Genomic DNA, 24,717 nt, shown 5'->3' on the forward strand with positions numbered 1-24,717 from the left:
TCACCATCCTCATCTGGACGCTGGCCTGCTGCTGTTTTACAGGTTCATTCACTCAGCAACATTTCAAACATGATGTGCTGCCTTTTCTCTCATTGATTTCTGCTGATAAATGAAGGATTTGTTTTTGTCTGCAGGATGCAGCGGTCAGGTGACTGTGACTCAGCCTCCAGTAGTGACATTTACTCCAGGATCCACTGTCAAGCTCACCTGTCAAACCAGCCAGGCTGTTTACAGAGACAGTGATGGAGATGACTGGATGCACTGGTATCAACAGAAATCTGGACAGCCTCCAAAGCTCCTAATAACATATGTGAGCACACGTTTTTCAGGAACACCAGCTCGGTTTAGTGGCAGTGGAAGCAGCTCTGACTTCACTTTGACCATCAGTGGAGTTCAGACTGAAGACGCAGCAGATTATTACTGTCAGAGTTACCACGAGATAAATGATGCTGGTGTGTTCACACAGTGATTTTTGGTCGTACAAAAACCTCCCTCAGTCAGACTGCAGAGACTCTGAGCTGTTACAGCAGGAACCGACTGCAGCTGCTGAAGAGGAAGAGACTCTGACACAGACCACTGAACACAGAGCTGACTGTAACCTCAGCAAGCACTAACAACTTTATATTTTAAAAAGGCACATTTCCATGATTTATTTAGTAAAATCACGAACAATTAATATCCAACAATTATTTTCAATAGATGAAACGTCAAAAAATACAAAACCATTTTCTTAAACCAATGTTGGTATTTAATTGAGTGACAGGGATCTTTAGGGGGAGATAGCAAAAATGAATTTGAGATGCAGCTCAGAACAGTGTGTCAAAATGTTCTGGTCTCAAAGCAGTAAGAAACACTGTGTTTTGGTTCGACACCTACTCGGACTTTAAAGGCCGATAGTGTAAAGGAGCGCAGAACATTATGATGGAAGTATATGACACATGTTCAGTTCTCATCAAGGTGTTGCAGTATCTTTTGGGTTCATACCATTTGTATACCACACAGACTTAGTGCTAATTTATAAGCACTTTTACAACTCAAGAATTTCTAAAAATGCTCAAACATTTCATCCAAAAGACCAATTTATGACACCAAGACCTTGAGGCACACCATACACCATAAGCTTTAGCTGAAGCCTTCACAATAAAAAATGCCTAAACAAACAAATGCCTCTTCAATAATAAACAAACTCATCTTGGATGATTAACACATGTGTTTATGTATGGGATACTGAGTCTGACTGAAATGAACCAATAAACATGATCACTATATAAAGTCTGCAGGCTTCATGTGATCATGAGGCAAGAAAAATCTCCTGCACAAAAACATTAAAAGCTGCTGTGATGCAGGTGACCTGGTGGAAAACAGTTCTTTAATATTCGCAGCACTCAGGTTTTAAGAAGCACAGAATCACCCTCAAACAGCACATCTGAGGACAGCAAGAAGTTTCATAAAGGGCCTAAAGACAGAGTTTCTGGCTGATCTACTAACATTAGGTTTGTATTGGATTGCGGAACGATCAAAATGTCTTGTGTGTGTGTTTCCTCGCCTCTGTTGAACCCTCAGAAAGGACGTCATCACACCCTGATTGGTCCAGAGGGGAAATGCACACAAAACTACTCTCAGTTCTTAATTGGGAGTCAGTCCCCACACCTGCACAACAGGTGATCTAAATCACCCTCCAATCAACTCAGGGGAACTGTGACATCCAGCTACAATGAAGTGAAAAAAGGAAAATGACAGCAGGTACCAAGTATTGAGGGACTGCTGCAAAAGGACTGTTTGGTTACAATGTGAATATGAAAACAACCATTAAAAGAGAAAAGAAACCTGGTTAACTTCAAACCTAAGAGAAGAATAATGAAAACATAGCTTCCAGTTTACTCAAACTCACACAGATTGTCAACGCTCTCTTTCTGCTTGCAGCAACATGCAGAGCACACAGTGTGTGAAGGACCAGGCAGCAGCTCCCCTACTGACCACACGGCCCCACTGCTCTGCTCCTGAGGGACATTCAGAGGCCGTCACTCTGAGCTTCTGAGGGATTTCAGCACAACAATTTTGGGGCAACAACCTGAATTTGACTGAAAAATAAAAGCCCCTTTAAGAGATTGTTACGGATTAAAAAATTAAACCATGCAGGTAATCCATTGCTTCCAAGGTATTGATATATATTTTATAATTTCGTCAAAGGTTTGTCTCCAAAATCACCTAAATGCCCTGATTTCTACAGGGTCACACTTGAGGCATCTGCACTGACATGCTGACATCTTAAAGAAGCTAAGAACCAAATACAAAATAAATTCGATGTCAATATGAAGTTGTTGTGAAAAGGACAGTCAGCAGAGGGCAGCCTGCATATACTTTTGAGCACAAAGGTTTTTGGGAAACTTCACAGTGACAGAAACAGCAGAGAGATGAGGAACAGAGTCAAAAGATTTTACATGTTCTTAATCAGTCCACAGGGAGATGAAGCCTCGACTTACTCCACCTCATGTCTCCCTCTCTGTTTCACAAGGACAGGTGTGTCCAAATGTATTTTGCATGATTTTAATGCATCACTGCTCCTCACAGTTTTAAGTTCTTCTGTCACAGAGAGTCTGAACTGTTTTCATGCTCTCACACTGAAAACTGCATCAGGATGATGTTTCCAATAACTCTGTCTGTCATGTTGGCTTTTCTGAGTCAAGGTGAGAGACTCTGAAAATGTATCAGACATTTTGGCGAGAGTTTTATGATCTAAACTGCTGACTTTTTAAAGGTTTACATTTCATTTCTCATTTCAGAGTCTTCTGCAAACAAATTCCTGACTCAGGCTGAAAAATCCAAGTCTGTTAGTGTTGGAGGGACCGTGACCATCAGCGCCACGGGGAGTTCAGATATTGGAGCTGATCTCAGTTGGTACCTTCAGAAACCTGGACAGCCTCCCAAACTTCTTATATACAAAGCATCGACTCTAAACTCTGGAACTCCGTCTCGATTCAGCGGCAGTAGATCTGGTTCTGACTACACTTTAACCATCAGTGACTTTCAGGCTGAAGATGTTGGAGATTATTACTGTCTGGGCCTCCACAGTGGTGGAGTGTTCACACAGTGATTTAGAGTCGTACAAAAACCTCCCTCAGTTTGCCTGAAGTGAAAACGGCCTGCTGCAGGTGCAGAGGGTTGGTGAAGAGACTGTGATGAGGATAACTGGTCCAGTGAACACAACACAAGAGTCATCAAGCAGAACCACAATGAATCTGAATAAAACTGAAACAAACTCACAGATGCTCTTCTATATATAGTTTTAAACTCATATTCTTGTCAGTTAATTCAGTCTCTTTATGAATACTTAAAAATACTTAAATACAGCTGCACAAAACTTAAACAAAACTACAGTTTCTATGATCCTCAAAAGAATTAACACAGAGAGGACACTCAGTCGACGTCTTCAAAGTTAATGTCTTAACACTGTCCACAGATTAGAGGTCCAGAAAACCTCATGACAATATCTGTATTATTGACATAATTAAAACAAATAACTCAAAAAGCTTTCAATCATCAAATGATGTCCATCTAATAAGATTCATGAATATGGTCTCAAACACAGAAGGCCTCAAGAAATGTCACTGATGCACAAAAGTTGGGGAAAATGTAATGATTGTTCTTCATCAAATGTTCTTCATTATCATCATGAAGAATTTTCATGCCGACACTTTGCATGATCAGCTGATCCTCCAGTGAGCTGAGAAGGTTTATAGTCCTGTGAGTTCAACACTGCAGGACTCAGATCTGTCAGTCAACACAGCAGAAAGCACAACCACCATGACTCTCATCACCATCCTCATCTGGACGCTGGCCTGCTGCTGTTTTACAGGTTCATTCACTCAGCAACATTTCAAACATGATGTGCTGCCTTTTCTCTCATTGATTTCTGCTGATAAATGAAGGATTTGTTTTTGTCTGCAGGATGCAGCGGTCAGGTGACTGTGACTCAGCCTCCAGTAGTGACATTTACTCCAGGATCCACTGTCAAGCTCACCTGTCAAACCAGCCAGGCTGTTTACAGTTCCAGCGGGTATCAGTACCTGCACTGGTATCAACAGATATGTGGACAGCCTCCAAAGCTCCTAATAAGATATGCAAGCACGCTTGAATCAGGAACACCAGCTCGGTTTAGTGGCAGTGGAAGCAGCTCTGACTTCACTTTGACCATCAGTGGAGTTCAGACTGAAGATGCAGCAGATTATTACTGTCAGAGTGAACACTATATAAACAGTGCTTGGGTGTTCACACAGTGATTTTTGGTCGTACAAAAACCTCCCTCAGTCAGACTGCAGAGACTCTGAGCTGTTACAGCAGGAACCGACTGCAGCTGCTGAAGAGGAAGAGACTCTGACACAGACCACTGAACACAGAGCTGACTGTAACCTCAGCAAGCACAACCAAAACTGTATATATTAATCTGTATTGTCACAAACAATTGCTGAGAACAGTGTGTCATAATGTTCTAGTCACAAAGCAGTAAAAAACAGTGTTTTGGTTCAGCACCTATTCAGACTTAATTCACTGAAATTAACCAATAAACATGATCTCTATATAAAGTCTGCAGGCTTCATGTGATCATGAGGCAAGAAAAATCTCCTGCACAGAAACATTCAAAGCTGCTGTGATGCAGGTGACCTGGTGGAAAACAGTTCTTTAATATTTGCAGCACTCAGGTTTTAGGAGGCACAGAATCACCCTCAAACAGCACATCTGAGAACAGCAAGAAGTTTCATAAAGGGCCTAAAGACAGAGTTTAGGGCTGATCTACTAACATTAGGTTTGTATTGGATCGAGGAACGATCAAAATGACTTGTGTGTGTGTTTCCTCACCTCTGTTAAACCCTCAGAAAGGATGTCATCACACCCTGATTGGTCCAGAGGGGAAATGCACACAAAGCTGTTCTCAGTTCTTAATTGGGAGTCAGTCCCCACACCTGCACAACAGGTGACATGAATCACCCTCCAATCAACTCAGGGGAACTGTGACATCCAGCTACAATGAAGTGAAAAAAGGAAAATGACAGCAGGTACCAAGTATTGAGGGACTGCTGCAAAAGGACTGTTTGGTTACAATGTAAATATGAAAGAAACCATTAAAAGAGAAAAGAAACCTGGTTAACTTCACATCTAAGAGAAGAATAATGAAAACATAGCTTCCAGTTTACTCAAACTCACACAGATTGTCAACGCTCTCTTCCTGCTTGCAGCAACATGCAGAGCACACAGTGTGTGAAGGACCAGGCAGCAGCTCCCCTACTGACCACACGGCCCCACTGCTCTGCTCCTGAGGGACATTCAGAGGCCGTCACTCTGAGCTTCTGAGGGATTTCAGCACAACAATTTTGGGGCAATGACCTGAATTTGACTGAAAAATGAAAGCCCCTTTAAGAGATTGTTACGGATTAAAAAATTAAACCATGCAGATAATCCATTGCTTCCAAGTTATTGATATATATTTTATCATTTTGTCAAAGGTTTGTCTCCAAAACCACCTAAATGCACTGATTTCTACAGGGTCACACTTGAGGCATCTGCACTGACATGCTGACATCTTAAAGAAGCTAAGAACCAAATACAAAATAAATTCAATGTCAATATGAAGTTGTTGTGAAAAGGACAGTCAGCAGAGGGCAGCCTGCATATACTTTTGAGCACAAAGGTTTTTGGGAAACTTCATAGAGACAGAAACAGCAGAGAGATGACGAACAGTCAAAAGATTTTACATGTTCTGAATCAGTCCACAGGGAGATGAAGCCTCGACTTACTCCACCTCATGTCTCCCTCTCTGTTTCACAAGGACAGGTGTGTCCAAATGTATTTTGCATGATTTTAATGCATCACTGCTCCTCACAGTTTTAAGTTCTTCTGTCACAGAGAGTCTGAACTGTTTTCATGCTCTCACACTGAAAACTGCATCAGGATGATGTTTCCAATAACTCTGACTGTCATGTTGGCTTTTCTGAGTCGAGGTGAGAGACTCTGAAAATGTATCAGAGTTTTATGATCTAAACTGCTGACTTTTTAAAGGTTCACATTTCATTTCTCATTTCAGAGTCTTCTGCAAACAATTTTCTGACTCAGGCTGAAAAATCCAAGTCTGTTAGTGTTGGAGGGACCGTGACCATCAGCGCCACGGGGAGTTCAAATATTGGTGCTGATCTCAGTTGGTACCTTCAGAAACCTGGACAGCCTCCCAAACTTCTTATATACAAAGCATCGACTCTAAACTCTGGAACTCCGTCTCGATTCAGCGGCAGTAGATCTGGTTCTGACTACACTTTAACCATCAGGGGCTTTCAGGCTGAAGATGTTGGAGATTATTACTGTCTGGGTGAACATCGTCGTGGAGTGTTCACACAGTGATTTAGAGTTGTACAAAAACCTCCCTCAGTTTGCCTGAAGTGAAAACGGCCTGCTGCAGGTGCAGAGGGTTGGTGAAGAGACTGTGATGAGGATAACTGGTCCAGTGAACACAACACAAGAGTCATCAAGCAGAACCACAATGAATCTAAATAAAACTGAAACAAACTCACAGATGCTCTTCTATATATAGTTTTAAACTCATATTCTTGTCAGTTAATTCAGTCTCTTTATGAATACTTAAAAATACTTAAATACAGCAGCACAAAACTTAAACAAAAATATCGATTGGACATCTCCAAAGTTAATGTCTTAACACTGTCCACAGATTAGAGGTCCAGAAAACCTCATCACAACATTTGTAAGAGCAACTTTTACTTTCATGAGGAGTTTAGTTTCATTCATCAGATTTGAAACACAGTGACTGGAGCTTGTTAAAAAGTAAAACAAATAACTGAAAAAGCTTTCAATCATTAAATAATGTCCAGATAAATCTTATTGATTCATGAATATGGTCTCAAACACAGAAGGCCTCAATAAATGCCAATGATTTAAAATATTTTGTTTAAATGTGCACAAAAGTTAGGGAAAATGTAATGATGGTTCTTCATCAAATGTTCCTTTTCTTCATTATCATCATGAAGAATTTTCATAGCGACACTTTGCATGATCAGCTGATCCTCCAGTGAGCTGAGAAGGTTTATAGTCCTGTGAGTTCAACACTGCAGGACTCAGATCTGTCAGTCAACACAGCAGAAAGCACAACCACCATGACTCTCATCACCATCCTCATCTGGACGCTGGCCTGCTGCTGTTTTACAGGTTCATTCACTCAGCAACATTTCAAACATGATGTGCTGCCTTTTCTCTCATTGATTTCTGCTGATAAATGAAGGATTTGTTTTTGTCTGCAGGATGCAGCGGTCAGGTGACTGTGACTCAGCTTCCAGTAGTGACATTTACTCCAGGATCCACTGTCAAGCTCACCTGTCAAACCAGCCGGGCTGTTTACAGTGACAATGCTGGTCAGAGAATGGCCTGGTATCAGCAGAAATCTGGACAGCCTCCAAAGCTCCTGATATATTTAGCGAGCACGCTTTATTCAGGAACACCAGCTCGGTTTAGTGGCAGTGGAAGCAGCTCTGACTTCACTTTGACCATCAGTGGAGTTCAGACTGAAGACGCAGCAGATTATTACTGTCAGAGTGCACACTCTATAAACAGTGCTTGGGTGTTCACACAGTGATTTTTGGTCGTACAAAAACCTCCCTCAGTCAGACTGCAGAGACTCTGAGCTGTTACAGCAGGAACCGACTGCAGCTGCTGAAGAGGAAGAGACTCTGACACAGACCACTGAACACAGAGCTGACTGTAACCTCAGCAAGCACACACTACATACTCACATGAAAAATTTAATTAAAGACACCAAATCATGTTCTTTTCACTTTTATTATCAGCTAAAGACACAAAGAGTTGGTGAAGACACTGTGATGAAGACAACTGGTCCAATGAACACAAGAGTCACGTAATTCAACCACTTAATGAGTAAATTGGGAAAGTTCAATTCTTTTTAAATAAAATAAGTTTAGCACTGCCTCGGATAAAAGCTGCACTATAAAATGTAATGTAACAGTCAAAACAAAGGCAGATTTAGATCAGTTGAAACACATGTGCTGTACTATCAGGTGTAGTTCAATATCAGGTTTCATACTGAGATGATCAAGAAGGTCTTTTTGAATTTGAATAGATTTTATTCCATTAATTTAACATTATTACAATGCAGAGTATGAAACTGATGTGTGGCACAAAGAGTTGAAAGCTATTGCTAATTTTCAACTCTTGTCCCTACAGTCCCCATACAGACCTATGTTAATCAAATATGAACTTTCAAGCATCACAATACAATATAAACATGGGATGCACAACAATGCACATAACTATAGTGAATGAATGATAAAAGAAATACAAAGACACTGACTGATTATAATCCACACTTTTATTTCATGATAATTCAATGTTCATTCTCTTGGAGTGAAACTATTAAAATTGAGTTTAATTTGAAAAGTAATGAACATAAAGAAGAACATGCAGAAGACGAGTATCAGAAAGCAACACGCAGACTAAAACACTGAGCAGAGAGCTGTGAAACCTGCAGAAACATGTGAACAGAGGAGATCTGTAGCTTCATCCAGACATCTATCAAAGAAGCAGCATCATTTCCAGACAGGAAGTGTTGCTGAAGCTCTACTCTGAGCAGCGGGCAGGGTCCAGGCTTTGAGTGACGGGGCTCTGTCCACTCAGACTGGCCTCGCAGCTCACTGAGCCCGCCTTCCTCCACTGGTCTGCAGAGAGGCTCAGGGTGCTGCTCCAGCTGTAGTGGCCGTCACTCCCCTGGACCTCCAGGCTGTGTGACGCCCCTGAGGAGCTGCTGCTGCCCCCCACCTTCCAGCCCAGCCTCCAGGTTGAGGGGAAGCCCCCGCTGGCCGCACACACCACTGTGGCACTGCCCTGCCGCAGCTCCTCTTTGGAGGGGGGGAGGACGCTCAGGGTGGGCCGCATCACACCCACTGGAGGAGAGAGAGAGAGGGGGGAGGAGAGGGGGGAGAGAAGACAGAGGAATGAGAGTGAAGGCTTGGTAATAAAGAAAAATCACATCCTGCTAATTTCTTTGATTTGATCAAATCAAATAGAATAACTTGTGCTGCTGCTGCGCTCATAAATCACTCAGTATCAGACCATCAGACACATGATTCAAGTGCAGCTCAAAACGTTCACTGATCATGATTATTGATGACATCTTCATGTGTGTTTCATGATGTGAGAGAGAAAAACTCGTCCCTGTGAAGATTTTCTTCTGTTCAAAGTGACAGAGCTGAAACACTCATGTGAACACAGTTTAAACCTTTGTCATCTGTCTCTTTCACTTCCTTTTCACTACATGTAAAATAAACGAAGCGTGAACACAAAGATTAACTGCTTTTACTGATAAAATCATGTTTGCGTTTAACAGGAATCAACAACAGAATTTAGTTAAAAAAATGATTTGTTATTTTTAAAAATAAAATAGAGTAAAATAAATCAAAAGAAAATTTAAAAAACTAAAAAGAGTTTTTGGCAGCTTTTTCTTGACCATATGTTTCTTTTAAAAATGTTTACGCAGAAAGAAAGGTATCTAAAAAGAATCAAAAACAGAAATTAGCTAAATACATCATTTCATACTTTAAAGAAAAGGAAAGACATCTAACAGCACAATTTAAGTTTTCAGCATTTTTTTAATTGACCATATGACACATAAAACATCATAACAATTAATATGGATTTGAAAAAAAAAAATTCTGTTTCTTATAATTGAACTATGTGCAATTTAAAACTAATATTAACTTCAGTGAAGTTGCTTATCAAACTGCACAACCAACCTCACCTCATCAAATTAATAAAATATATCAACTACATACAACAAAGAACTTAATCAAAGTCTCATTAAATGCCTGATAAAAGCTATATTTGTTATATGTTGCAAAAAAATAAAAATCTCTGGTACTTACAGTCAACGATGAGTTTGGTTCCTCCACCAAAAGTCCACCACAGTGATACAAACTCATTAAGTGGCCGTACAAAAACCTCCTGCACTGTGAACAAGCATCTATCCACTGAAAAAAACTCTGATTGTTTTTAACAAGACAGAAAAAAATACACTTGATTGAATCTACAAAGCATTTCTTAATGATATGTGTTGAAACTATTTCAAAATTATGGTTTTTTTTTTTCATTTTTTCTTTAGTTTTCTACACCTGACAATGAGACGATTACAGTCTCCTTGTAACAAAATCATTTTTTCACAGTTATATATCAGTTTTATAACATGTTTGAATGAAAATGATTCATTTTTGATGATAATAATTTGTGAACTAATAATTTAACAAACTTTAAATATATGTTGTTTATCTACAGTAAACCCTGTGAGTAAATTAAAGGCAGACAAACAGACATATCATACCAACCACAGCAGACACAAACTGATCCTTAAATCCTCAACTGCACTTCTAACACAAATAGTTTCTTCTCTTCCATTAATATCATAGATGTTGTAAATCCAAGCAGAATTCCTCCTGATTTAGTGTCCCACGTTTCCTTCAGTGTGTTGTGAGCAGAGAAAACATTTCCATAGAGAGGAGGCTTTGCATGATCAGCTGATCCTCCAGTGAGCTGAGAAGGTTTATAGTCCTGTGAGTTCAACACTGCAGGACTCAGATCTGTCAGTCAACACAGCAGAAAGCACAACCACCATGACTCTCATCACCATCCTCATCTGGACGCTGGCCTGCTGCTGTTTTACAGGTTCATTCACTCAGCAACATTTCAAACATGATGTGCTGCCTTTTCTCTCATTGATTTCTGCTGATAAATGAAGGATTTGTTTTTGTCTGCAGGATGCAGCGGTCAGGTGACTGTGACTCAGCCTCCAGTAGTGACATCTACTCCAGGATCCACTGTCAAGCTCACCTGTCAAACCAGCCAGGCTGTTTTCAGTAACTTCTGGGGCCAGAGAATGGCCTGGTATCAGCAGAAATCTGGACAGCCTCCAAAGCTCCTGATATATTTAGTGAGCACACGTCAATCAGGAACACCAGCTCGGTTTAGTGGCAGTGGAAGCAGCTCTGACTTCACTTTGACCATCAGTGGAGTTCAGACTGAAGACGCAGCAGATTATTACTGTCAGAGTGCACACTCTATAAACAGTGCTTGGGTGTTCACACAGTGATTTTTGGTCGTACAAAAACCTCCCTCAGTCAGACTGTAGAGACTCTGAGCTGTTACAGCAGGAACCGACTGCAGCTGCTGAAGAGGAAGAGACTCTGACACAGACCACTGAACACAGAGCTGACTGTAACCTCAGCAAGCACAACCAAAACTGTATATATTAATCTGTATTGTCACTTGTATGTTACTGTTTATGACATGTGCTGCCAACCTCTTGGCCAGGTCACCCTTGTGAATGAGATCCTGATCCCAATGGGTTTTTTGTCTGGTTAAATAAAGGTTATACACGAATACCTTTATATATAAAAAAGGCACATTTTTATGAATTATTGAGGCAATCAAGTAAAAAACACAAACAATTAATATGAGCTGCAGCTGAGAACAGTGTGTCATAATGTTCTAGTCACAAAGCAGTAAAAAGCAGTGTTTTGGTTCGGCACCTATTCAGACTTAATTCACTGAAATTAACCAATAAACATGATCTCTATATAAAGTCTGCAGGATTCATGTGATCATGAGGCAAGAAAAATCTCTTGCACAAAAACATTAAAAGCTGCTGTGATGCAGATGACCTGGTGGAAAACGGTTCTTTAATATTTGCAGCACTCAGGTTTTAGGAAGCACAGAATCACCCTCAAACAGCACATCTGAGAACAGCAAGAAGTTTCATAAAGGGCCTAAAAACAGAGTTTCTGGCTGATCTACTAACATCAGGTCTTTAATGGATCGAGGAATGATCAAAAGGTCTTGCGTGTGTGTTTCTGCCTCTGTTAAACCCTCAGAAAGGACGTCATCACAACCTGATTGGTCCAGAGGGGAAATGCACACAAAGCTGCTCTTTGTTCTCAATTAGGAGTCAGTCCCCACACCTGCACAACAGGTGATCTGAATCACCCTCCAATCAACTCAGAGAAACTGTGACATCGAGCTACAATGAAGTGAAAAAAGGAAAATGACAGCAGGTACCAAGTATTGAGGGACTGCTGCAAAAGGACTGTTTGGTTACAATGTGAATATGAAAGAAACCATTAAAAGAGAAAAGAAACCTGGTTAACTTCACATCTAAAAGAGGAATAATGAAAACATAGCTTCCAGTTTACTCAAACTCACACAGATTGTCAACACTCTCTTTCTGCTTGCAGCAACATGCAGAGCACACAGTGTGTGAAGGACCAGGCAGCAGCTCCCCTACTGACCACACGGCCCCACTGCTCTGCTCCTGAGGGACATTCAGAGGCCGTCACTCTGAGCTTCTGAGGGATTTCAGAACAACAATTTTGGGGCAACAACCTGCATTTCACTGAAAAGTAAAAGCCCCTTTAAGAGATTGTTACGGATTAAAAAATTAAACCATGCAGATAATCCATTGCTTCCAAGGTATTGAAATATATTTTATAATTTCGTCAAAGGTTTGTCTCCAGAATCACCTAAATGCCCTGATTTCTACAGGGTCACACTTGAGGCATCTGCACTGACATGCTGACATCTTAAAGAAGCTAAGAACCAAATACAAAATAAATTCAATGTCAATATGAAGTTGTTGTGAAAAGGACAGTCAGCAGAGGGCAGCCTGCATATACTTTTGAGCACAAAGGTTTTTGGGAAACTTCACAGAGACAGAAACAGCAGAGAGATGAGGAACAGAGTCAAAAGATTTTACATGTTCTTAATCAGTCCACAGGGAGATGAAGCCTCGACTTACTCCACCTCATGTCTCCCTCTCTGTTTCACAAGGGCAGGTGTGTCCAAATGTATTTTGCATGATTTTAATGCATCACTGCTCCTCACAGTTTTAAGTTCTTCTGTCACAGAGAGTCTGAACTGTTTTCATGCTCTCACACTGAAAACTGCATCAGGATGATGTTTCCAATAACTCTGACTGTCATGTTGGCTTTTCTGAGTCGAGGTGAGAGACTCTGAAAATGTATCAGACATTTTGGCTAGAGTTTTATGATCTAAACTGCTGACTTTTTAAAGGTTTACATTTCATTTCTCATTTCAGAGTCTTCTGCAAACAAATTCCTGACTCAGGCTGAAAAATCCAAGTCTGTTAGTGTTGGAGGGACCGTGACCATCAGCGCCACGGGGAGTTCAGATATTGGTGCTGATCTCAGTTGGTACCTTCAGAAACCTGGACAGCCTCCCAAACTTCTTATATACGGAGCATCGACTCTAAACTCTGGAACTCCGTCTCGATTCAGCGGCAGTAGATCTGGTTCTGACTACACTTTAACCATCAGTGGCTTTCAGGCTGAAGATGTTGGAGATTATTGTTGTCTGGGCTACCATGGTGGTGGAGTGTTCACACAGTGATTTAGAGTCGTACAAAAACCTCCCTCAGTTTGCCTGAAGTGAAAACGGCCTGCTGCAGGTGCAGAGGGTTGGTGAAGAGACTGTGATGAGGATAACTGGTCCAGTGAACACAACACAAGAGTCATCAAGCAGAACCACAATGAATCTAAATAAAACTGAAACAAACTCACAGATGCTCTTCTATATATACTTTTAAACTCATATTCTTGTCAGTTAATTCAGTCTCTTTATGAATACTTAAAAATACTTAAATACAGCAGCACAAAACATAAACAAAAATACCGTTTCGATGATCCTTAAAAGAATTAACACCGAGAGGACACTCAGTGGACGTCTCCAAAGTTAATGTCTTAACACTGTCCACAGATTAGAGGTCCAGAAAACCTCATCACAACATTTGTAATATTAACAAAAGTAAAACAAATAACTGAAAAAGCTTTCAATCATCAAATGATGTCCATCTAATAAGATTCATGAATATGGTCTCAAACACAGAAGGCCTCAAAAAATGTCAATGATTTCAAATACTTTGTTTAAATGTGCACAAAAGTTGGGGAAAATGTAATGATGGTTCTTCATCAAATGTTCTTCATTATCATCATGAAGAATTTTCATGCCGACACTTTGCATGATCAGCTGATCCTCCAGTGAGCTGAGAAGGTTTATAGTCCTGTGAGTTCAACACTGCAGGACTCAGATCTGTCAGTCAACACAGCAGAAAGCACAACCACCATGACTCTCATCACCATCCTCATCTGGACGCTGGCCTGCTGCTGTTTTACAGGTTCATTCACTCAGCAACATTTCAAACATGATGTGCTGCCTTTTCTCTCATTGATTTCTGCTGATAAATGAAGGATTTGTTTTTGTCTGCAGGATGCAGCGGTCAGGTGACTGTGACTCAGCCTCCAGTAGTGACATTTACTCCAGGATCCACTGTCAAGCTCACCTGTCAAACCAGCCAGGCTGTTTACAGTGACAGTGCTGGTCAGTATCTGCACTGGTATCAACAGAAATCTGGACAGCCTCCAAAGCTCCTGATATATTTAGTGAGCACACTTGAATCAGGAACACCAGCTCGGTTTAGTGGCAGTGGAAGCAGCTCTGACTTCACTTTGACCATCAGTGGAGTTCAGACTGAAGACGCAGCAGATTATTACTGTCAGAGTTACCACAGTGGTGATGTGTTCACACAGTGATTTTTGGTCGTACAAAAACCTCCCTCAGTCAGACTGCAGAGACTCTGAGCTGTTACAGCAGGAACCGACTGTAGCTGCTGAAGAGGAAGAGACTCTGACACAGACCACTGAACACAGAGCTGACTGTAACCTCAGCAAGCACACACTACATACTCACACGAAAAATTTAATTAAAGACACCAAATCATGTTCTGTTCACTTTTATTATCAGCTAAAGACACAAAGAGTTGGTGAAGACACTGTGATGAAGATAACTGGTCCAATGAACACAAGAGTCACGTAATTCAACCACTTAATGAGTAAACTGGGAAAGTTCAATTCTTCTTTATGCTGCCACTGATATAAAAAAAATAATAAGTTTAGCACTGCCTCGATTAAAAGCTGCACTATAAAATTTAATGTAACAGTCAAAACAAAAGCAGATTTATATCATTTGAAGCACATGCACTGTACTATCAGGTGTAATTTAATATCAGGTTTGATACTGAGATGATCAAGAGGGTATTTCTTTAAATTTGACTAGATTTTATTTCATAGGAACGATGCAATTTAACATTATTACAATGCAGAGTATGAAACTGATGTGTGGCACAAAGAGTTGAAAGCTATTGCTAATTTTCAACTCTTGTCCCTACAGTCCCCATACAGACCTATGTTATTCAAATATGAAGTTTCAAGCATCACAATACAATATAAACATGGGATGCACAACAATGCACATAACCATAGTGAATGAATGATAAAAGAAATACAAACACACTGACTGATTATAATCCACACTTTTATTTCATGATAATTCAATGTTCATTCTCTTGGAGTGAAACTATTAAAATTGAGTTTAATTTGAAAAGTAATGAACATAAAGAAGAACATGCAGAAGACGAGTATCAGAAAGCAACATGCAGACTAAAACACTGAGCAGAGAGCTGTGAAACCTGCAGAAACATGTGAACAGAGGAGATCTGTAGCTTCATCCAGACGTCTATCAAAGAAGCAGCATCATTTCCAGACAGGAAGTGTTGCTGAAGCTCTACTCTGAGCAGCGGGCAGGGTCCAGGCTTTGAGTGACGAGGGTCTGTCCACTCAGACTGGCCTCGCAGCTCACTGAGCCCGCCTTCCTCCACTGGTCTGCAGAGAGGCTCAGGGTGCTGCTCCAGCTGTAGTGGCCGTCACTCCCCTGGACCTCCAGGCTGTGTGACGCCCCTGAGGAGCTGCTGCTGCCCCCCACCTTCCAGCCCAGCCTCCAGGTTGAGGGGAAGCCCCCGCTGGCCGCACACACCACTGTGGCACTGCCCTGCCGCAGCTCCTCTTTGGAGGGGGGGAGGACGCTCAGGGTGGGCCGCATCACCCCCACTGGAGGAGAGAGAGAGAGGGGGGAGGAGAGGGGGGAGAGAAGACAGAGGAATGAGAGTGAAGGCTTGGTAATAAAGAAAAATCACATCCTGCTAATTTCTTATATTTGATCAAATCAAACAGAATAACTTGTGCTGCTGCTGCGCTCATAAATCACTCAGTATCAGACCATCAGACACATGATTCAAGTGCAGCTCAAAACGTTCACTGATCATGATTATTGATGACATCGTCATGTGAGTTTCATGATGTGAGAGAGAAAAACTCGTCCCTGTGATGATTTTCTTCTGTTCAAAGTGACAGAGCTGAAACACTCATGTGAACACAGTTTAAACCTTTGTCATCTGTCTCTTTCACTTCCTTTTCACTACATGTAAAATAAACGAAGCATGAACACAAAGATTAACTGCTTTTACTGATAAAATCATGTTTGCGTTTAACAGGAATCAACAACAGAATTTAGTAAAAAAAATTATTTGATATTTTTAAAAATAAAATAGAGTAAAATAAGTCAAAAGAAAATTTTAAAAAACCATATGTTTCTTTTAAAAATGTTTACGCAGAAAGAAAGGTATCTAAAAATAATCAAAAACAGAATTTAGCTAAATACATCATTTCATACTTTAAAGAAAAGGAAAGACATCTAACAGCACAATTTAAGTTTTCAGCATTTTTTTACTTGACCATATGACATATAAAACAACATTAAAACAAAAAAATATAGATTTGAAAAAAATATATATTTTCTGTTTCTATTATTTGAACTATGTGCAATTTAAAACTAATATTAACTTAAGTGAAGCTGCTTATCAAACTGTACAACCAACCTCACCTCATAAAATTAATAAAATATATCAACAACATACAACAAAAAACTTAATCAAAGTCTCATTAAATGCCTGATAAAAGCTATATTTGTTATATGTTGCAAAAAAAAAAAAAAATCTCTGGTACTTACAGTCAACGATGAGCTTGGTTCCTCCACCAAAAGTCTCCCACAGTGATACAAACTCATTAAGTGGCCGTACAAAAACCTCCTGCACTGTGAACAAGCACCTATCCACTGAAAAAAACTGATTGTTTTTAACAAGACAGAAAAAAATACACTTGCTTGAATCTACAAAGCATTTTTTAATGATATGTGTTGAAACTATTTCAAAATTATGATTTTTTTCATGTTTTCTTTAGTTTTCTTCACCTGACAACGAGATGATTACAGTCTCCTTGTAACAAAATCAGTTTTTCACAGTTTTATATCAGTTTTAGACCATGGTTGAATGAAAATTACTAATTTTTAACAATAATAATCTACAAAGTAATAATTTGACAAACTTGAAATATATTCTTTATCTACAGTAAACCCTATGAGTGAATTAAAGGCAGACAAACAGACATATCATACCAACCACAGCAGACACAAACTGATCATTAAATCCTCAACTGCACTTCTAACACAAATATTTTCTTCTCTTCCATTAATATCATAGATGTTGTAAATCCAAGCAGAATTCCTCCTGATTTAGTGTCCCACGTTGCCTTCAGTGTGTTGTGAGCAGAGAAAACATTTCCATAGAGAGGAGGCTTTGCATGATCAGCTGATCCTCCAGTGAGCTGAGAAGGTTTATAGTCCTGTGAGTTCAACACTGCAGGACTCAGATCTGTCAGTCAACACAGCAGAAAGCACAACCACCATGACTCTCATCACCATCCTCATCTGGATGCTGGCCTGCTGCTGTTTTACAGGTTCATTCACTCAGCAACATTTCAAACATGATGTGCTGCCTTTTCTCTCATTGATTTCTGCTGATAAATGAAGGATTTGTTTTTGTCTGCAGGATGCAGCGGTCAGGTGACTGTGACTCAGCCTCCAGTAGGGACATTTACTCCAGGATCCACTGTCAAGCTCACCTGTCAAACCAGCCAGGCTGTTTACAGTTCCAGCGGGTATCAGTACCTGCACTGGTATCAACAGAAATCTGGACAGCCTCCAAAGCTCCTAATAAGATATGTGAGCACACTTGAATCAGGAACACCAGCTCGGTTTAGTGGCAGTGGAAGCAGCTCTGACTTCACTTTGACCATCAGTGGAGTTCAGACTGAAGACGCAGCAGATTATTACTGTCAGAGTCTACACTCTATAAACAGTGCTTGGGTGTTCACACAGTGATTTTTGGTCGTACAAAAACCTCCCTCAGTCAGACTGCAGAGACTCTGAGCTGTTACAGCAGGAACCGACTGCAGCTGCTGAAGAGGAAGAGACTCTGACACAGACCACTGAACACAGAGCTGACTGTAACCTCAGCAAGCACAACCAAAACTGTATATATTAATCTGTATTGTCACAAACAATTGCTGAGAACAGTGTGTCATAATGTTCTAGTCACAAAGCAGTAAAAAACACAGTGTTTTGGTTCGGCACCTATTCAGACTTAATTCACTGAAATTAACCAATAAACATGATCACTATATAAAGTCTGCAGGCTTCATGTGATCATGAGGCAAGAAAAATCTCCTGCACAAAAACATTCAAAGCTGCTGTGATGCAGGTGACCTGGTGGAAAACAGTTCTTTAATATTTGCAGCACTCAGGTTTTAGGAAGCACAGAATCACCCTCAAACAGCACATCTGAGAACAGCAAGAAGTTTCATAAAGGGCCTAAAGACAGAGTTTAGGGCTGATCTACTAACATCAGGTCTTTATTGGATCAAGGAACGATCAAAATGACTTTTGTGTGTGTTTCCTCACCTCTGTTAAACCCTCAAAAAGGATGTCATCACACCCTGATTGGTCCAGAGGGGAAATGCACACAAAGCTGCTCTCAGTTCTTAATTGGGAGTCAGTCCCCACACCTGCACAACAGGTGATCTGAATCACCCTCCAATCAACTCAGGGGAACTGTGACATCCAGCTACAATGAAGTGAAAAAAGGAAAATGACAGCAGGTACCAAGTATTGAGGGACTGCTGCAAAAGGACTGTTTGGTTACAATGTAAATATGAAAGAAACCATTAAAAGAGAAAAGAAACCTGGTTAACTTCACATCTAAGAGAAGAATAATGAAAACATAGCTTCCAGTTTACTCAAACTCACAGATTGTCAACGCTCTCTTCCTGCTTGCAGCAACATGCAGAGCACACAGTGTGTGAAGGACCAGGCAGCAGCTCCCCTACTGACCACACGGCCCCACTGCTCTGCTCCTGAGGGACATTCAGAGGCCGTCACTCTGAGCTTCTGAGGGATTTCAGCACAACAATTTTGGGGCAACGACCTGAATTTGACTGAAAAATGAAAGCCCCTTTAAGAGATTGTTACGGATTAAAAAATTAAACCATGCAGATAATCCATTGCTTCCAAGGTATTGAAATATATTTTATCATTTTGTCAAAGGTTTGTCTCCAAAACCACCTAAATGCCCTGAGTTCTACAGGGTCACATCCAAGGCATCTGCATTGACATGCTGACATCTTAAAGAAGCTAAGAACCAAATACAAAATAAATTCAATGTCAATATGAAGTTGTTGTGAAAAGGACAGTCAGCAGAGGGCAGCCTGCATATACTTCTGAGCACAAAGGTTTTTGGGAAACTTCACAGAGACAGAAACAGCAGAGAGATGAGGAACAGAGTCAAAAGATTTTACATGTTCTTAATCAGTCCACAGGGAGATGAAGCCTTGACTTACTTCACCTCATGTCTCCCTCTCTGTTTCACAAGGACAGGTGTGTCCAAATGTATTTTGCATGGTTTTAATGCATCACTGCTCCTCACAGTTTTAAGTTCTTCTGTCACAGAGAGTCTGAACTGTTTTCATGCTCTCACACTGAAAACTGCATCAGGATGATGTTTCCAATAACTCTGACTGTCATGTTGGCTTTTCTGAGTCGAGGTGAGAGACTCTGAAAATGTATCAGACATTTTGGCTAGAGTTTTATGATCTAACCTGCTGACTTTTTAAAGGTTCACATTTCATTTCTCATTTCAGAGTCTTCTGCAAACAATTTTCTGACTCAGGCTGAAAAATCCAAGTCTGTTAGTGTTGGAGGGACCGTGACCATCAGCGCCACAGGGAGTTCAAATATTGGTAATGATCTCAGTTGGTACCTTCAGAAACCTGGACAGCCTCCCAAACTTCTTATATACAGAGCATCGACTCTAAACTCTGGAACTCCGTCTCGATTCAGCGGCAGTAGATCTGGTTCTGACTACACTTTAACCATCAGGGGCTTTCAGGCTGAAGATGTTGGAGATTATTACTGTCTGGGCTACCATGGTGGTGGAGTGTTCACACAGTGATTTAGAGTTGTACAAAAACCTCCCTCAGTTTGCCTGAAGTGAAAACGGCCTGCTGCAGGTGCAGTGGGTTGGTGAAGAGACTGTGATGAGGATAACTGGTCCAGTGAACACAACACAAGAGTCATCAAGCAGAACCACAATGAATCTAAATAAAACTGAAACAAACTCACAGATGCTCTTCTATATATAGTTTTAAACTCATATTCTTGTCAGTTAATTCAGTCTCTTTATGAATACTTAAAAATACTTAAATACAGCAGCACAAAACATAAACAAAAATATCATTTGGACGTCTCCAAAGTTAATGTCTTAACACTGTCCACAGATTAGAGGTCCAGAAAACCTCATCACAACATTTGTAAGAGCAACTTTTACTTTCATGAGGAGTTTAGTTTCATTCATCAGATTTGAAACACAGTGACTGGAGCTCGTTAAAAAGTAAAACAAATAACTGAAAAAGCTTTCAATCATTAAATAATGTCCAGATAAATCTTATTGATTCATGAATATGGTCTCAAACACAGAAGGCCTCAATAAATGCCAATGATTTAAAATATTTTGTTTAAATGTGCACAAAAGTTGGGGAAAATGTAATGATGGTTCTTCATCAAATGTTCCTTTTCTTCATTATCATCATGAAGAATTTTCATAGCGACACTTTGCATGATCAGCTGATCCTCCAGTGAGCTGAGAAGGTTTATAGTCCTGTGAGTTCAACACTGCAGGACTCAGATCTGTCAGTCAACACAGCAGAAAGCACAACCACCATGACTCTCATCACCATCCTCATCTGGACGCTGGCCTGCTGCTGTTTTACAGGTTCATTCACTCAGCAACATTTCAAACATGATGTGCTGCCTTTTCTCTCATTGATTTCTGCTGATAAATGAAGGATTTGTTTTTGTCTGCAGGATGCAGCGGTCAGGTGACTGTGACTCAGCTTCCAGTAGTGACATTTACTCCAGGATCCAATGTCAAGCTCACCTGTCAAACCAGCCAGGCTGTTTACAGTGACAGCTGGGGTCAGAGAATGGCCTGGTATCAACAGAAATCTGGACAGCCTCCAAAGCTCCTGATATATTTAGCGAGCACGCTTTATTCAGGAACACCAGCTCGGTTTAGTGGCAGTGGAAGCAGCTCTGACTTCACTTTGACCATCAGTGGAGTTCAGACTGAAGACGCAGCAGATTATTACTGTCAGAGTCAACACTCTATAAACAGTGCTTGGGTGTTCACACAGTGATTTTTGGTCGTACAAAAACCTCCCTCAGTCAGACTGCAGAGACTCTGAGCTGTTACAGCAGGAACCGACTGCAGCTGCTGAAGAGGAAGAGACTCTGACACAGACCACTGAACACAGAGCTGACTGTAACCTCAGCAAGCACACACTACATACTCACATGAAAAATTTAATTAAAGACACCAAATCATGTTCTTTTCACTTTTATTATCAGCTAAAGACACAAAGAGTTGGTGAAGACACTGTGATGAAGATAACTGGTCCAATGAACACAGTGTCACGTAATTCAACCACTTAATGAGTAAATTGGGAAAGTTCAATTCTTTTTAAATAAAATAAGTTTAGCACTGCCTCGGATAAAAGCTGCACTATAAAATGTAATGTAACAGTCAAAACAAAGGCAGATTTAGATCAGTTGAAACACATGTGCTGTACTATCAGGTGTAGTTCAATATCAGGTTTCATACTGAGATGATCAAGAAGGTCTTTTTGAATTTGAATAGACTTTATTCCATTAATTTAACATTATTACAATGCAGAGTATGAAGCTGATGTGTGGCACAAAGAGTTGAAAGCTATTGCTAATTTTCAACTCTTGTCCCTACAGTCCCCATACAGACCTGTGTTAATCAAATATGAACTTTCAAGCATCACAATACAATATAAACATGGGATGCACAACAATGCACATAACTATAGTGAATGAATGATAAAAGAAATACAAACACACTGACTGATTATAATCCACACTTTTATTTCATGATAATTCAATGTTCATTCTCTTGGAGTGAAACTATTAAAATTGAGTTTAATTTGAAAAGTAATGAACATAAAGAAGAACATGCAGAAGACGAGTATCAGAAAGCAACATGCAGACTAAAACACTGAGCAGAGAGCTGTGAAACCTGCAGAAACATGTGAACAGAGGAGATCTGTAGCTTCATCCAGACGTCTATCAAAGAAGCAGCATCATTTCCAGACAGGAAGTGTTGCTGAAGCTCTACTCTGAGCAGCGGGCAGGGTCCAGGCTTTGAGTGACGGGGCTCTGTCCACTCAGACTGGCCTCGCAGCTCACTGAGCCCGCCTTCCTCCACTGGTCTGCAGAGAGGCTCAGGGTGCTGCTCCAGCTGTAGTGGCCGTCACTCCCCTGGACCTCCAGGCTGTGTGACGCCCCTGAGGAGCTGCTGCTGCCCCCCACCTTCCAGCCCAGCCTCCAGGTTGAGGGGAAGCCCCCGCTGGCCGCACACACCACTGTGGCACTGCCCTGCCGCAGCTCCTCTTTGGAGGGGGGGAGGATGCTCAGGGTGGGCCGCATCACCCCCACTGGAGGAGAGAGAGAGAGAGGGGGGAGAGAAGACAGAGGAATGAGAGTGAAGGCTTGGTAATAAAGAAAAATCACATCCTGCTAATTTCTTTTATTTGATCAAATCAAACAGAATAACTTGTGCTGCTGCTGCGCTCATAAATCACTCAGTATCAGACCATCAGACACATGATTCAAGCTCAGCTCAAAACGTTCACTGATCATGATTATTGATGACATCTTCATGTGTTTCATGATGTGAGAGAGAAAAACTCGTCCCTGTGAAGATTTTCTTCTGTTCAAAGTGACAGAGCTGAAACACTCATGTGAACACAGTTTAAACCTTTGTCATCTGTCTCTTTCACTTCCTTTTCACTACATGTAAAATAAACGAAGCGTGAACACAAAGATTAACTGCTTTTACTGATAAAATCATGTTTGCGTTTAACAGGAATCAACAACAGAATTTAGTTAAAAAAATGATTTGATATTTTTAAAAATAAGATAGAGTAAAATAAATCAAAAGAAAATTTAAAAAAACTAAAAAGAGTTTTTGGCAGCTTTTTCTTGACCATGTGTTTCTTTTAAAAATGTTTACGCAGAAAGAAAGGTATCTAAAAAGAATCAAAAACAGAATTTAGCTAAATACATCATTTCATACTTTAAAGAAAAGGAAAGACATCTAACAGCACAATTTAAGTTTTCAGCATTTTTTTACTTGACCATATGACATATAAAACAACATTGAAACAAAAAATATAGATTTGAAAAAAATATATATTTTCTGTTTCTATTATTTGAACTATGTGCAATTTAAAACTAATATTAACTTAAGTGAAGCTGCTTATCAAACTGCACAACCAACCTCACCTCATAAAATTAATAAAATATATCAACAACATACAACAAAAAACTTAATCAAAGTCTCATTAAATGCCTGATAAAAGCTATATTTGCTATGTGTTGCAAAAAAATAAAAATCTCTGGTACTTACAGTCAACGATGAGTTTGGTTCCTCCACCAAAAGTGTACCACAGTGATACAAACTCATTAAGTGGCCGTACAAAAACCTCCTGCACTGTGAACAAGCATCTATCCACTGAAAAAAACTCTGATTGTTTTTAACAAGACAGAAAAAATACACTTCACTTACACTACACTTGAATCTACAAAGCATTTCTTAATGATATGTGTTGAAACTATTTCAAAATTATGTTTTTTTTTGGCATTTTTTCTTTAGTTTTCTTCACCTGACAATGAGACGATTACAGTCTCCTTGTAACAAAGTCAGTTTTTCACAGTTTTATATCATTTGATACATGGTTGAATGAAAATGAATCATTTTTGATGATAATAAATAGTGAACTAAGAATTTAGTAAACTTTAAATATGTGTTTTATCTACAAGAAATCCTGTGAGTAAATTAAAGGCAGACAAACAGACATATACCAACCACAGCAGACATCCTTAAATCCTCAACTGCACTTCTAACACAAATATTTTCTTCTCTTCCATTAATATCATAGATGTTGTAAATCCAAGCAGAATTCCTCCTGATTTAGTGTCCCACGTTGCCTTCAGTGTGTTGTGAGCAGAGGAAACATTTCCATAGAGAGGAGGCTTTGCATGATCAGCTGATCCTCCAGTGAGCTGAGAAGGTTTATAGTCCTGTGAGTTCAACACTGCAGGACTCAGATCTGTCAGTCAACACAGCAGAAAGCACAACCACCATGACTCTCATCACCATCCTCATCTGGACGCTGGCCTGCTGCTGTTTTACAGGTTCATTCACTCAGCAACATTTCAAACATGATGTGCTGCCTTTTCTCTCATTGATTTCTGCTGATAAATGAAGGATTTGTGTTTGTC

General features: G+C 40.2%; 3 gene segments (V, D, J or C); 2 read left to right on the plus strand and 1 right to left on the minus strand.

Annotated features, from left to right (window-relative positions):
• LOC121940338 (Ig kappa chain V-III region MOPC 63-like) overlaps positions 1 to 24,717 on the plus strand; it is a 67,444-nt gene that overhangs the window by 3,826 nt on the left and 38,901 nt on the right.
• Positions 1 to 24,717, minus strand: part of LOC121940807 (Ig kappa chain V-III region MOPC 63-like) — a 67,274-nt gene that overhangs the window by 2,243 nt on the left and 40,314 nt on the right.
• The window catches only part of LOC121953262 (Ig kappa chain V-III region MOPC 63-like), a 57,057-nt gene continuing 46,441 nt past the window's right edge, over positions 14,102 to 24,717 (plus strand). The window contains 2 exon segments of the V gene segment in view: positions 14,102 to 14,245; positions 14,338 to 14,647. Coding sequence covers positions 14,194 to 14,245; positions 14,338 to 14,647 — 362 coding nt within the window.

Source organism: Plectropomus leopardus, chromosome 14 (genome assembly GCF_026936395.1).
Source record: "Plectropomus leopardus strain MGB_pleo_1.0 chromosome 14, ASM2693639v1, whole genome shotgun sequence".
Taxonomy (NCBI): domain Eukaryota; kingdom Metazoa; phylum Chordata; class Actinopteri; order Perciformes; family Serranidae; genus Plectropomus; species Plectropomus leopardus.